At 41.9% G+C, this 13,855-nt stretch overlaps 1 protein-coding gene across 1 annotated transcript in view; it reads left to right on the top strand.

Annotated features, from left to right (window-relative positions):
* LOC144259120 (uncharacterized) overlaps nt 1-8,924 on the top strand; it is a 39,331-nt gene extending 30,407 nt beyond the window's left edge. The window contains exon 4 of the mRNA XM_077807300.1: nt 8,478-8,924. Within this exon, the coding sequence (XP_077663426.1) occupies nt 8,478-8,585 (108 nt within the window). The 3' untranslated portion in view covers nt 8,586-8,924. The remainder of the gene's footprint in view (nt 1-8,477) is intronic.
* The last annotated feature ends 4,931 nt before the right edge of the window (nt 8,925-13,855 follow it).

Below are 13,855 nucleotides of genomic sequence, written 5' to 3'. Positions count from 1 at the left end.
AAACTCTGAGTCTCCTCTCAGAAGGTAGGTTTTGCATTCCTTGGATCATGTTAATAGCCGTTCTCTGCATCTGTTCCAATTTGAATTCATCTGTCTTAAATATGGGAGACCAGAATTGCAGACAGTATTCCAGATGCAGTCTCACCAGTGCCTCATATAAGGGCACTAACCCTTCTGTCTCTACTGGAAATACCTTGCTGATGCATCCTAGGACATCACATTGGCGACTCAGTCATCCTGTGATGAATCAATACACCCAGGTCTTTCTCCTCCTCAGTCTCTGCTGACTGATAAGTCACCAATTTATAGCAAAATAGACTTAGGCTTGTCTCTAAGTGCATGACCTTGCAGTTTGCATTATTAAATTTCATCCCAATTCTATTACTCCAGTTTTCAAAGTCATCCAGATCATCTTGTGGGATATTCCGGTCCACCTCCATATTGGCAATACCTCCCAACTTTGTGTCATCCACAGATTTTATTAGCACACTCCCACTTTTTATGCCAGAGTCATTAATAAGAATGTTAAATAAAATTGGTCTCAAGACCAGTCTGTGAAGATCTCCACTAGTAATCTCCCTCCAGCCTGACAGTTCACTTTTCAGTATGATCCATTGTAGTCTCCCCTTTAATCAGTTCCTTATCCACCTTTCAATTCTCATATTAATCCCCATCTTCTCCAATTTAACTAATAATTTTCCATGTGGAACTGTATGAAGTGCCTTACTGAAATCCAGGTAGATTAGATTTACTGCACATCCTTCGCCTAAAAAAACCAAAACAAACAAACAAAAACCCACCAGCTTCTCAAACAAGATCAGGCAAGATCTCATGATCTACCTTTTGTGAAACCATGTTGTATTTTATCCCAATTAACATTTACCTCTATGTCCTTAACTATTTTCGCTTTCAAAATTTGTTCCAAGACCTTGCATATTGTCAAGGTTCCTTCCCCACTCTGAACTCTAGGATACATGAAAACCCCCTAAGCTTATTTTTACCAGCTTAGGTTAAAACTTCCCCAAGGTACAAACTATTTTACCTTTTGCCCTTGGACTTTTTTGCTGCCACAACTAAGCCTCTAACAAATATATATAACAGGGAAAGACCCCGCTTGGAAATGTCTTTCTCCCCAAAATCCTTCCAAACCCTACACCCCCTTTCCTGGGGAAGGCTTGATAAAAATCCTCGCCAATTTGCATAGGTGAACACAGACCCAAACCCTTGGATCTCAAAAACAATGAAAAAAGCAATCAGGTTCTTAAAAGAAGAATTTTAACAGAAGAAAAAGTAAAAGAATCACCTCTGTAAAATCAGGATGGTAAATACCTTACAGGGTAATCAGATTCAAAACCTAGAGAATCCCTCTAGGCAAAACCTTAAGTTACAAAAAGACACAAACAGGAATATACATTCCATTCAGCACAGCTTATTTTCTCAGCCATTTAAACAAAACAGAATCTAACACATATCTAGCTAGATTTACTAAGTTTTAAGACTCCATTCCTTTCTGTTCCCGGCAAAAGCATCACACAGACAGAGAGAGCCTTTGTTTCTCCCCCCCTCCAGCTTTGAAAATATCTTGTCTCCTCATTGGTCATTTTGGTCAGGTGCCAGCGAGGTTATCTTAGCTTCTTAACCCTTTACAGGTGAAAGGGTTTTTCCTCTGGTCAGGAGGCATTTTAAAGGTGTTTACCCTTCCCTTTATATTTATGACACATACAATTGAGGTCAAACTTATAGGCCTGGATCACTTCCCCCACCTGCCCTTTCTAAAAATAGCAACAACATTAGCAATTCTCCATTCATAGGGTACAACCCCCGAGCTTACAGATTCATTAAAAATCCTTGCTATTGGGCTTGCAATTTCATGTGCCACTTCCTTGAGTATTCTTGGATGGAGATTATCTGGGCCCCCGATTTAGACACATTAAGGTAAATCAGAGTTCCATCTTGAATGTGATAATTTCTACTTCCATATCTTTGTTCCCATTAAACACCCTGCCACTACCCCTCAGCTCTTCATTTGCCTTATTAAAAACTGAGGTAAAGTATTTGTTTAGGTGTTGGGCAACGTCTAGATTATCTTTAATTTCCACCCCATTCTCAGTGTTTAGCATCCCACTTCTTTCCTTGTTTTCTTTTTATCTATATGGCTATAGGACCTCCTACTATTGGTTTTACTTTCCTTTGCAAGGTCCAACTCTGCTTGGCTTTTGGCAGTTCTCACTTTGTCCCTACACTTTTTGACCTCCAAGAGGTAGCTTTTCTTGCTGAGCCAGCCCATCTTCCATTCCTCACATTTCATTCTGCTTTCTCTTAATACAACAGTGTGAGATACTGTTCAGCTTGGTCTGCCACCCTTCCCTATGCATTTTTCCCCATGCTTGGGATGAAGGCTTCAGATACTTTAAGTCAAAGTTTCAGAAACTAATTCCAAGCCTCCGCCACATTCAGATCCTTGAGTTCTTCAGTCCAGCCCACTTCCCTAGCTCATGATCACTCGAACCAAGGTTGCTCCTATGACCAGTTGTTCTAGGAGGTCCTCGCTACTCACCAATACCAAATCTAAAATGGCATCACCTTTTGTTGGTTCATTGATTGAGTGAAGAAATCTGTTGGCTATCACACCCAGGAAAACCTGGGCCCTACCATTATTAGTAGCGCTTGTCCTCCAATCTATAGCTGTGAAATTAAAAAGTCTTCTATAATCGCACAATTCTGAGTATTAGTTTTTTCATTACAAACATTAAAGACGTCTCTATCCACATCTGAATCGGATTCTGGCGGTCTGTAGAATACCCCAAGCAGTACCCACAGGGAACCTCTAGTAGCTTTCTTCCCCAAAGTGATTTTGACCCAGACTCTTTTATCCATCTATCACTCCCCGCCTTTTTGTTGTATTCATCTCACTTTGTTAACAATTGTGATTAAAATCAAGATAGAGGATGTATGTGGATGGATGCTTGGTGTAGATAATAACTGAAGGATCAGGGAGGTGCCAGCCTAAGAATCCAGTGTCCACCGGCTGAAGAAGGTGTCAAGTGGAAATAACCAGAGGACCCCCGGAGGGCAGACTGGAATCCACCCAACAGCCTCAAGAATGGGAGAACCAAAGAACAAGCATGGAGCTGTCAGGAATGTGCCATCTGCTGATTGCTTCATCATGCTGATGCTGAATCAATTCCCATAGACTGGCATAGGAAGAAATTCCTATAAAAATGGACTCTAGAAAGTGGGAACTTTGGGGTCTGATTCTGCAAACCAACTTCCAGGAGCATCAGATGAGTGTCTGACAAGGCCCTGCTCCCTCCTCATGTCCAGGCCACCTGGCCAGTGGCTTGGCATGAGCAACTCTAAGGCTGGTAACTATGATGATAACCTTGCAGAACCTGTGTGTGTGTGTGTGTGTGTGTGTGTGTGTGAGAGAGAATGAATGTGTGAATAAATATGAAATTGAATGGAATGTTATAGCTATAACTAACTGCTTACTATGAGTCTTTCTGTATTCACAATAAATGTGGCATTTTGCCTTTTCCCCTTTAATAAGATCCTGCTGGTTTTTATTTTATTGGTATAATGCATTGCTGTATCTTTTCTTACTTGATTTTCCTCCCACTCAATGATAGAATCAGGTGTGGAGATTACTGAGTGCCTCCCGGCTGTCTCCCCCAAAATTCCCGGTTTAAAGCTCTTTTAATCAATTATGTCAACCTCCACTCCAGACGCCTATTTCCTTCCCTATGCAGATGGAGTCCATTCCATACAAACAGTCCCCTCCCCATGAATGCCTCCCAATGTCAAACATCCCAAATCCCTCCTTATAGCACCACTGCCTGAGCCATATGTTGATCATCAGACCTTCATTCTCCTCCTCTAGGGATGGGTAGAATCCCACTGAGGATCACCTGAGCCTCCATTTCCTTAAGTGTCTTCCCCAGCCTGACAGTCTCCCTTGATACGTTCCAGTCAGAATCTAGCATTATCATTTGTCCCACATGAAGGACAATCAGTGGATTCTTTGCTGCTCCTATTAGGGTCCTCTTCAGCCTCAGGTCCATATCCCTATCTTAGCTTATGGCAGACATCACACCCTTCTGCTCTCTGGATCAGCTCTAGGGACAGGCCTGTCGTTCTTAGTAGGGAGTCACCAATAACTTAGACTTACCTTTTCTCAGTGATGGTGTGATTCTCCAACCTTCCCTCTGTTCTTTCTGGCTTCAAGTCATCTTGTTTTTTAATTCTCCCTTTCAATCTTCCAAGAGTTATTCTGAATCCTCCTGGGGCTCTGAACTCTGCATATCTCCATTGGCTCTTCCTCTCTTACAGGACTAGCTGTTCTCTTTTTCCTGGCCCTTCCACCTTCAGTTACTGCCTGCTGGTCCTCTTCTTCATTTTCCAACTCAGCAAAGCTATTCCTGAGCTCTATTTCTCCTTCACTAGCTGGTCTTTTCCTCTGCTTGGTTCTCATCATATGCTTCCGCTAGCCACTTTCCTCACCCAGCAATCTCCCCTCAGAGTTCTTCAGTCCAGCTTGCATCTGCCAGTCTTGACTTTTCCCTTCAGCGCTTCTCACCTTCCCTCATCTGCTTGAATCCCCTTCAAAATTCAACCATACTTTCCACCTGTGTCTCCAAGCCTCGGATCTTTTCTTTCATCAGCTCTATCAGGTGGTACTCCATACAAAGCTCTTTTCAGGTACCCACTCCAGGATCATGTACAACAACCCACAGCTTCTACATCCAGTCATCTTCATTGCTTCTTCCATTCCTTGGGTCACTACCACTGACTACTATCATGGCCTTCCTGCCTAACCTCCTGTCAAGGAAAACAAAAACCAAAAACTCCACATATGCCCCTCCCCAAACTCCCTGTACAAACTCCCCCATTTACAGTTCTGTTTGCTGGCTCCTGTGCTGCTGGCTACTGTTTGGCTGCCTTTATAGGACCCATAATCAGGGAAAACCCATCCCTATCAGGATTCTGCTTCTCTGACAGCACACTGCCCCATGCCACCCTTTACAAACTGAAGAGGAAACACACACCCACAGCCTAAGGAACATTAATATCCAGTGTGAAACCCAACTACAGACAGACATTTTTGACAAATGGAGTACCAAGTTCCACTTGAAACATTATTACCTAATAGATCAATTTTAAGTCAGAGGTACTGATGTTTTTATGGCCTCTCCATTCAGAATAATGGGTCTCTAGTCACAGAGGCTTCATAATTTGAATAGAGGGCATCTTTTAGATTGACCATATGATTTATAAATCTTGCATCATGAGTTGAGAATCATTATGTAAATCAGAAATGTTTCTTGAAGTGAAAATTGCTGTTGCTTTGATGAATGAAATCTGTATGTTCTTTGGAGAAATTATTTAAATTCATAATCCCAGCACATACTTTCATGGGAATAACATTATGCTAATGAAGCCTATTATCGATTTGTAATCCTACCTAATTAAATTTGAGCAATGGCTTGTCGCGTAAAGACATACGTAGTTTAATTTCCTGTGTGACTCACTGTCATGCCATGGCCTATAAAGGATCACACACAGTCTATGTCAACATGTAAACAAGAAAAACTCCCACCTGACAATTGCCCCTGATTGTGAAAGATCATGCGTCTTCTATTTTAAGCTCAAAGTAACACTTGGTATTATCTGATGGTTTATTTTTGTCAGACTATTGACATCAGAGATGTTGAGTCTTGCATGGGGTGTTATGGGGCCCGATCAGCCTCATAAGGGGTTGAAGAAATGAATCAGATATTATTACAAATGGCTACTTTTCCTTTTGTCTTTCATCTAGTGTAAGGTATTTTAAAGACCTGCAGTGCATTTTCCCTGGCAGATGGAAAGATATGAAGAAAATAACTAGCATTGATGGGGGAGGGTGGGTGGAGAGAAATCCTATGTTGTGTGTGACTGGTGAAGTTATAACTAACTACAGTAAAATCCACATTATTTAAATCCTCACTACTTACCCCTCCTCTTCTGAGCTGCTAGTCTCTCCTGCACTGTTGCTTCTGAATTATCTGATAACACAACCATTTCAAATGACCCAAGCAGTGTCAATGATTAGTATCATACTGTGTTATTGTTTTATTTGATTTATTTTGGTCTCTATAGTTGTGTCTGTGTTTTGAAGCAGCAGCAGCAGCTTCTCCATAATTAAAGTTTCATCTAGCTTCCATTTTATAGGCCTCTTTTAGCACTCTGAGAACTTTGGCTTGAAATGTGTTCTTGACCTGAAAATTGCCATATTGACCCTGAAAACAGAGAAGGAATTTGCAAATTTTGAAGAAAATTCAACTGTATTTGAAAAAAGAAAAGGAGAACTTGTGGCACCTTAGAGACTAACAAATTTATTTGAGCATAAGCTTTCGTGAGCTACAGCTCACTTCATCGGATGCATTCAGTGGAAAATACAGTGGGGAGATTTATATACACAGAGAACATGAAACAATGGGTGTTACCATACACACTGTAACAAGAGCGATCAGGTAAGGTGAGCGATTACCAGCAGGAGAGTGGGGAGAAAAAAACCTTTTGTAGCGATAATCAAGGTAGGCCATTTCCAGCAGTTGACAAGAACGTGTGAGGAACAGCTGGGGGGGGGGGGGAGCACGCGGGGGGAGGAATAAACATGGGGAAATAGTTTTACTTTGTGTAATGACCCATCCACTCCCAGTCTTTAGTCAAGCCTAAGTTAATTGTATCCAGTTTGCAAATTAATTCCAATTCAGTAGTCTCTCAATTCAGTCTGTTTCTGAAGGTTTTTTTTGTTGAAGAATTGCGACTTTTAGGTCTGTAATCGAGTGACCAAAGAGATTGAAGTGTTCTCCAACTGGTTTTTGAATGTTATAATTCTTGACGTCTGATTTGTGTCCATTTATTCTTTTACGTAGAGACTGTCCAGTTTGGCCAATGTACATGGCACAGGGGCATTGCTGGCACATGATGGCATATATCACATTGGTGGATGTGCAGGTGAACGAGCCTCTGATAGTGTGGCTGATGTGATTAGGCCCTATGATGGTGTCCCCTGAATAGATATGTGGACACAGTTGGCAACGGGCTTTGTTGCAAGGATAGATTCCTGGGTTAGTGGTTCTGTTGTGTGGTTGCTAGTGAGTATTTGCTTCAGGTTGGGGGGCTGTCTGTAAGCAAGGACTGGCCTGTCTCCCAAGATCTGTGAGAGTGATGGGTCATCCTTCAGGATAGGTTGTAGATCCTTGATGCGCTGGAGAGGTTTTAGTTGGGGGCTGAAGGTGATGGCTAGTGGTGTTCTGTTATTTTCTTTGTTGGGCCTGTCCTGTAGTAGGTAATTTCTGGGTACTCTTCTGGCTCTGTCAATATGTTTCTTCACTTCAGCAGGTGGGTATTGTAGTTGTAAGAACGCTTGATGGAGATCTTGTAGGTGTTTGTCTCTGTCTGAAGGGTTGGAGCAAATGCGGTTGTATCGTAGAGCTTGGCTGTAGACAATGGATCATGTGGTGTGGTCTGGATGAAGGCTGGAGGCATGTAGGTAGGCATAGCAGTCAGTAGGTTTCCGGTATAGGGTGGTGTTTATGTGACCATTGCTTATTAGCACTGCAGTGTCCAGGAAGTGGATCTCTTGTGTGGACTGGTCCAGGCTGAGGTTGATGGTGGGATGGAAATTGTTGAAATCATGGTGGAATTCCTCAAGGGCTTTTTTTCCATGGGTCCAGATTATGAAGATGTCATCAATGTAGTGCAAGTAGAGTAGGGGCACTAGGGGACGAGAGCTGAGGAAGCGTTGTTTTAAGTCAGCCATAAAAGTGTTGGCATACTGTGTGGCCATAGCAGTGCCGCTAATTTGAAGGTATACATTGTCCCCAAATGTGAAATAGTTATGGGTGAGGACAAAGTCACAAAGTTCAGCCACCAGGTTTGCTGTGACATTATCGGGCGTACTGTTCCTGATGGCTTGTGGTCCATCTTTGTGTGTAATGTTGGTGTAGAGGGCTTCTACATCCATAGTGGCTAGGATGCTACTCTGAAAACTGTATTTGAGTTACAAATTAAGAGTGGCTTTGATTTGAAGTTTTAGCTATTGTCTAATGTTTCTCTCTTCCTCAAAAATTGCATTTTATTGTTCCTTCACACTTTCACACAGGTAAGTCTCCATGAAAGCTTGTTCACAGGCTATCTGAAGAACTTAGATTACTTTTAAGCAAAGCAGTGTGGCTGAGGACAATTTTGACATTAGGGTGGGCAGGATTGTCAATGGGGGATTTTTGCCATGGACTTGAGTGGGAGTAGAATTAGGTGAAATGGATTTGTTCCAGGAAGCTCATTATCTTTACCACTAGAAGTGATAAAGCAACACTGACAAATTAAGAAGTCAGAATAGAAGTCAACTCTTATGTGTATAAGATGTGCCTGTGCATCTTTAACAGATTACACACTAACTGTTTACGTAATACATCTTAATGCTTTCTTTTCAGGTTAGAAGAAAATCTACCTGCACAAGTTCTCCTTCACTGCCAAGCAGAGACTCTATGGTATACGTGGATATGAATTTTGCAAAACAAAGCACTAACAGCGAAGAGTGAAAACTATGGAGCTAGAAATGTTGGAAAGTGGCTATCCCAGCCTTGGTTGAAAAAAAACCAAAACTCTAGAATGATTGGATTTTTAAATCATAAAGCATGATGGGTGTAGAGCACTATAATGCTATTCTTAAGTATAGTTTGGCAGGATTTTGGTTTGTTTTTAAACATTGTAGAACCAGAATTTGTTATTGTAGCATGTAGTTCAGGCCCTTAGTCAGCAAAGTACTTAAGCATTCACCTGAGGTTAAGCAAGTGCTTACATCCCATGGAGCTCAATGATTAGCTATTGTTAGCTGCACATTATCTTAATTATTTTTTATGGTTTCTCTTACCACTTGTGTGTTGTATTTTAGCCTTTACAAGAAGCCAATCTTTTTGTGGCTGCCCAAATAGGGGTTGCAGCAACTTAACAGTTCTTTTGGTTTGTTTTTAAAAGCAATCTTGATGAACCCCTGCATTATGAAGAATTCTGACTAACTAGTGAACACGGTAAAGGAGCCCATCCATCTTGATGGAAGAGCAAGGCCCTAACCAGCTGCATGTCTTAGTGGTTCTGAGTCAGTTTTCACAGCAGTAGAATTTTTTAAGTCATGTTCTGGCCAAGTTCTAGTTGGGCTGTTTGTTTTCAGCATGCCTACAATCCCTTGCACTTTCAACTAGATAGATACAATATTCTTCTTAGCTTCCAATGTTGCTCAGTGTTGCTTTGAGCTGTGAAACCATTACTGCTTGCAAAGATACCTGCATTTCAGAGGTGGGAGTAATAATGACTGTATGTGGGGGTGAAAATAATTCAATCAGGAAAGTTTCTACTCTTAAATGGAAGGGTCATTAGAAAATCATGAAATCCCATTTTTTCCCCTTCACATTAGGGGAACACACAGGATCGCTGAGCATTAGAAATGAAAGCCAGTTCCTACAGTACATCCCTATCACTGTCATATTAACCAGAGATAGCAAATGTAACTAGGAAGTAGAACATTTGGATTAACTAAATTCATAGGCACAGGAAGTAGGGGTGCAGCAGCACCCCCAGGTTTTAAGCAGGGCCACTGGCCCTGTGCCCAGGGCTCCACTCCCTGGCTCAGGGGCTGGTTCTGCGCCCAGGGCCTTGATCTCAGCCCTCTGCCTCCCTGGCCCTGTGCCTGGGGCTTAAGTCTGGGCTAGCGAGCCTGCACTCCGATCCCCAACCCAGCACCCAGGGCTCTGCTCCTGGGGCCCCAGCCACTGTCCTGGCTCTGCACGTGGAGACCCAGCTGCTGGCCCCTGCCCAGAGCTCTGCTCTTGGCCCCACCCCCACCTGTGGCCATAGCCTTGGGCTCCTTACCCCTGTTCGGGTCCCCCCCTCCCAGACACAGCCCTGCTCCCAGCCTCAGCTTGGGGTGGCCGGGGGGCAGTGTGGGCAGCCATAAGGGGGGTTGGCTTTCAGCACTCCCAGTACTAAAGATGTTTCAGCGCCACTCACTAAATCCATTCTTCTATTTCATATTCCGTGCGCACACTAAATTGTCTGTAAAAGTTTTAGTTATCGTCCCCTGCTGAATACAATTTGTATTTTTAAAACAGTGTCAACAGAAAGAAAAACATGCACAAAACTTAAAAAAAAAAAATAAAACTCAGCCTCTGAAGAACAGAAGGTATCAAGAGGAGACATGTTGGAACCATATGAGATATGGTTCATCTGGTTGAGAGATGAGGTGGGAAGAGCTCTACAAGAGGACAGTTCATCTCTTCTCCTACTTGGTGGTACTCAACTACCTGTCCCTCCCTGGAAAGGCTTGAAGTAAGGAAATTGTCTTGAAATAAGAAGAGCGAGAGGAGACTTGAGCCACATGAATCCTTTAAATACACATATTTAAAGGGTTCAGACAGCTGTCCAAAGTGGAGCTGAGTGGGAAACGATTAAAAAAATTCCATCCTAATCAGGACCAAAAGTGAAAAAACTAAGTTTTCATGAACAAATAATCCAAAAAAAAAAAAAAAAAAGTCAACCAAAACATGTCAGTAATTTCGGTTGACTTTTTTTGTAGAAAAAAACCCCACTAAAATTTGAAACAAAACCTTTTTGCACAAAACTCAAAAACTTATTTCCAAAGTGTCAAAATAAGACACTTAATTTTGAAACTTATTTTTTTAAATCAGGAGATTCATTAAAACAGACCCTTTCTAGTAAACACTCTTTTGTTTGAAAATGCTGATTTGTCAAAACAAAGACATTTAATTTGAAAACTCCCAATCAGTTCCCGTTCAAACTATCTAATGGCCATGATTCAAACCTACTAGAGGACACATACAGAACACACATCTGGACCAAAGTTTCCCTTCCAAGAGAATCATTAGAAAAATGAAGGGGCCTGTCCTGCTTAATTAAACAGAACAAAAAAAAAAATTTGCTATAGAGCAGTTTTCCCCCGCAAAGAGTAAGGGATGAGAATCAGGTGAATCAACCGTTCCTTTCATTCTTAATCACACCCAGAATGTCCAAGCACTTGCCGGAAAGGGCCTGGTCAGTGATTGGATAGATCATCTGCTCTTTAGCCCAGGGTTTACCCAGGCCTGTCTTCATTATAGCCATAATTTTCTTTAATGACACTTCTATTTATTTCTCCAAATCCAAAGTGCTTGTTAGTGAGGTGGTGGAATCTCCTTCCTTAGAAGTTTAAGGTCAGGCTTGACAAAGCCCTGGCTGAAATGATTTAGTTGGGGATTGGTCCTGCTTTGAGCAGGGGGTTGGACTAGATGACCTCCTGAGGTCCCTTCCAACCCTGATATTCTATGATTCTATGTTAAAGGTTTCAGACTGATAGCCTTTCACTTGGCTAGGTGAAACAAAGAGCAGCAGTACAAGGCTCTGCTTAGGGCTCTGCAAATGTCACTCATTGCTGCCTGTCAAGATCACATAAGGGTAAGCAGCACTTGGTTCTTCATGCCCACTCTTATAGAGCAATACTTTGGTCATTATCCAAATGCTACTGCTAAGAACAATGATACTGCTGTGGTAGGGCAATTACTGAAGTGTTTTTAAGAGCATTTAGTGCTTAGGTTGTCTGTGCTAACTGCAAATGAGGTGGCCATTAGTGGTTGGGTTTGTTTGTGTGGGAGGAAGCATACCTGATCCAGTAGACTTGATCTCAGTCGAATTCCATTTTTCATAGGAACCTAACAGCCCTCAAAAAAGAGGACAATGTTCATTCACTCTCAGCCTAAGCCATGTGAGGTGAAAGACTATTTGTATCCCACTACCAATCCCCCTGAGCCATCCAGGCCCTCTACAATATTTCTTTTAATCTGGTTACCACAAGCCAATAACCTTTCCGGATAGACGCTACCAGTACCTTCTCTAATACTTCACCTACATGCAGTCAGGCAGTTCCTTAAATCTTTTATTCTAGCCCTGTGTAACTAGCATGAGAATCACTTGCTTTTCTCAGCATTATCGCAGTTGTCTTCTTCCTGCCTCTCCTAGTTTAAACAGATTTCTCTCTTCTCCAAGGGTTAATTCACTTGTGCTATTCTCTCACTACTGCCTTTTCTTAAAAGAAGCAAGAGTAAGATTTGAAAGGCCCCAGTAAGCTTATGCATAAGTATTAATTGGGATTCTGTTCCCATAGAGACAGATATCAAGATGCTCAGGAGGAGACAAAATTACCAGGACAATATATCCCCAGCCACATGCTGCTTTTAGTATCTAAAGGATAGTTCAGCCATGTTACGTGGAAGAAAGTTAGCTGGACAACTAATTTGTACAGAAAAGTGTTAAACAGAGACATCAGTCTCACTTATTGCTAACGGCTCCAAAATGCATTATAAAAATGGGAGGTCAATTTAAGATTAAAGAGCAACAGATTTGTAGAGGTTACTGTAAATCTCATCAACTAAGAGAATAATAGAGCTTTAAATTGACTTAGCAGGAGGTTAGGCACATGAGGTTAAGAATTAGGTCATCAAGCATTCTATGATGTTGCTAATAAGGGACTGATATCAATGAAGGTGAATAACCTTTGCTCATATACTTTGCATTTATCTTCTTAACTATTATCTTAATCCTCACTATGTAGCACAAAGCCCAGCATTGCAAATCCTCGCTCAGCTTTTGGAATATTATTTTCACCAAATGAAAATCTGTAAAGCAGTTGTCTGTCATACTCAGTGGTAACAGTGCTTCATTCTCCAACACCCACGGCTTTCTCCAATCAGCCAATTAGCTGTTCCAATTACATTCTTCATCAGCAGAAACCCCTTTGTGCTGTATAGAGAGTTTACCATGTAACAAACTTCAAGGAAGGCAACAGGGCTAGCAGAGTCGGATTACACCGGATTACATTGCTGGCTCTGCCACCGATTCCCTGCATGATCCGGGTGGAGTCACTTAACGTCTCTGGAAAATGAGAACAATGATATTTATGCCATTGTAGCTACTGGGGTGTTGTGAACTTTTACTTGTGTACAATGCTTAGAGATCATGGCATGGAAAAGAGTGTTTATTACCTCAAGAACCGACTTTCATCCTTGCTTGTTTTTCCCAACTCCTTGTTCACTTCAGGTCCTCTTATCTGCATCTCATCTTTTTTAAATTCCTCTGTCCTTAAAATTTTGACCATTCAATTGTATTTATTTTTACTCCCTCTATTACTGCCCCCTCCTCCATCTCTTTCCAGTTTTCCATTATCTTCACTTACTGTTTTCCTTGCCATCTTACCTTCAGGATGCTCTTTCCTCTTCAGTCCTTTATCCTACATTCCCCCCCGCCCCTTTCCCATAGCCATTCTCCAGAAAATAAGCTTATGTCTATAAAAAAAAGGAGGGAAAGTATTTTATTTTCCTTCTCCCCAGGCTGTCTTGCTAAAAAATAGCTTGTTTTTAGTACAGTACCAACTAGAGGTCCCAAGTGACACGGGGGGGGGGGGGGAGGGGTAATATTTCCCCATTCAAAGGAATTTAGGCACCTAATTGGAATAGTTGCTTAAGTAGCTCTGAGCTTGTGGGCCTAAGTGACTTGCCTATGGTCACACAGGAAGTGTGTGGCAAAGCCCAGAATTGATCACTAACCTCAGTCCCATTCTGGTGTCTTAACCACAAATGATCCTACCAAAAATGTTAAAAGGTTAGCCCACAGCAACCAAAGCACTACAGATGATCTGCTCTTGACCCTAATGAAGTTTCTGGTTGTTTCACCTTATGTCCGCTGCACATCTCAGTACAAACTTGGCCAGGGTTGTGCAATGAGCACAAGCAGAGCAGCTGCTACCCGTGTAAGAAAATTGGTTTCT

Source organism: Eretmochelys imbricata, chromosome 1 (assembly GCF_965152235.1).
Source record: "Eretmochelys imbricata isolate rEreImb1 chromosome 1, rEreImb1.hap1, whole genome shotgun sequence".
Classification (NCBI taxonomy): Eukaryota; Metazoa; Chordata; order Testudines; family Cheloniidae; genus Eretmochelys; species Eretmochelys imbricata.
The sequence above is the reverse complement of the archived record's forward strand: the minus strand, read 5'-3'. Positions and strand labels throughout refer to the sequence as shown.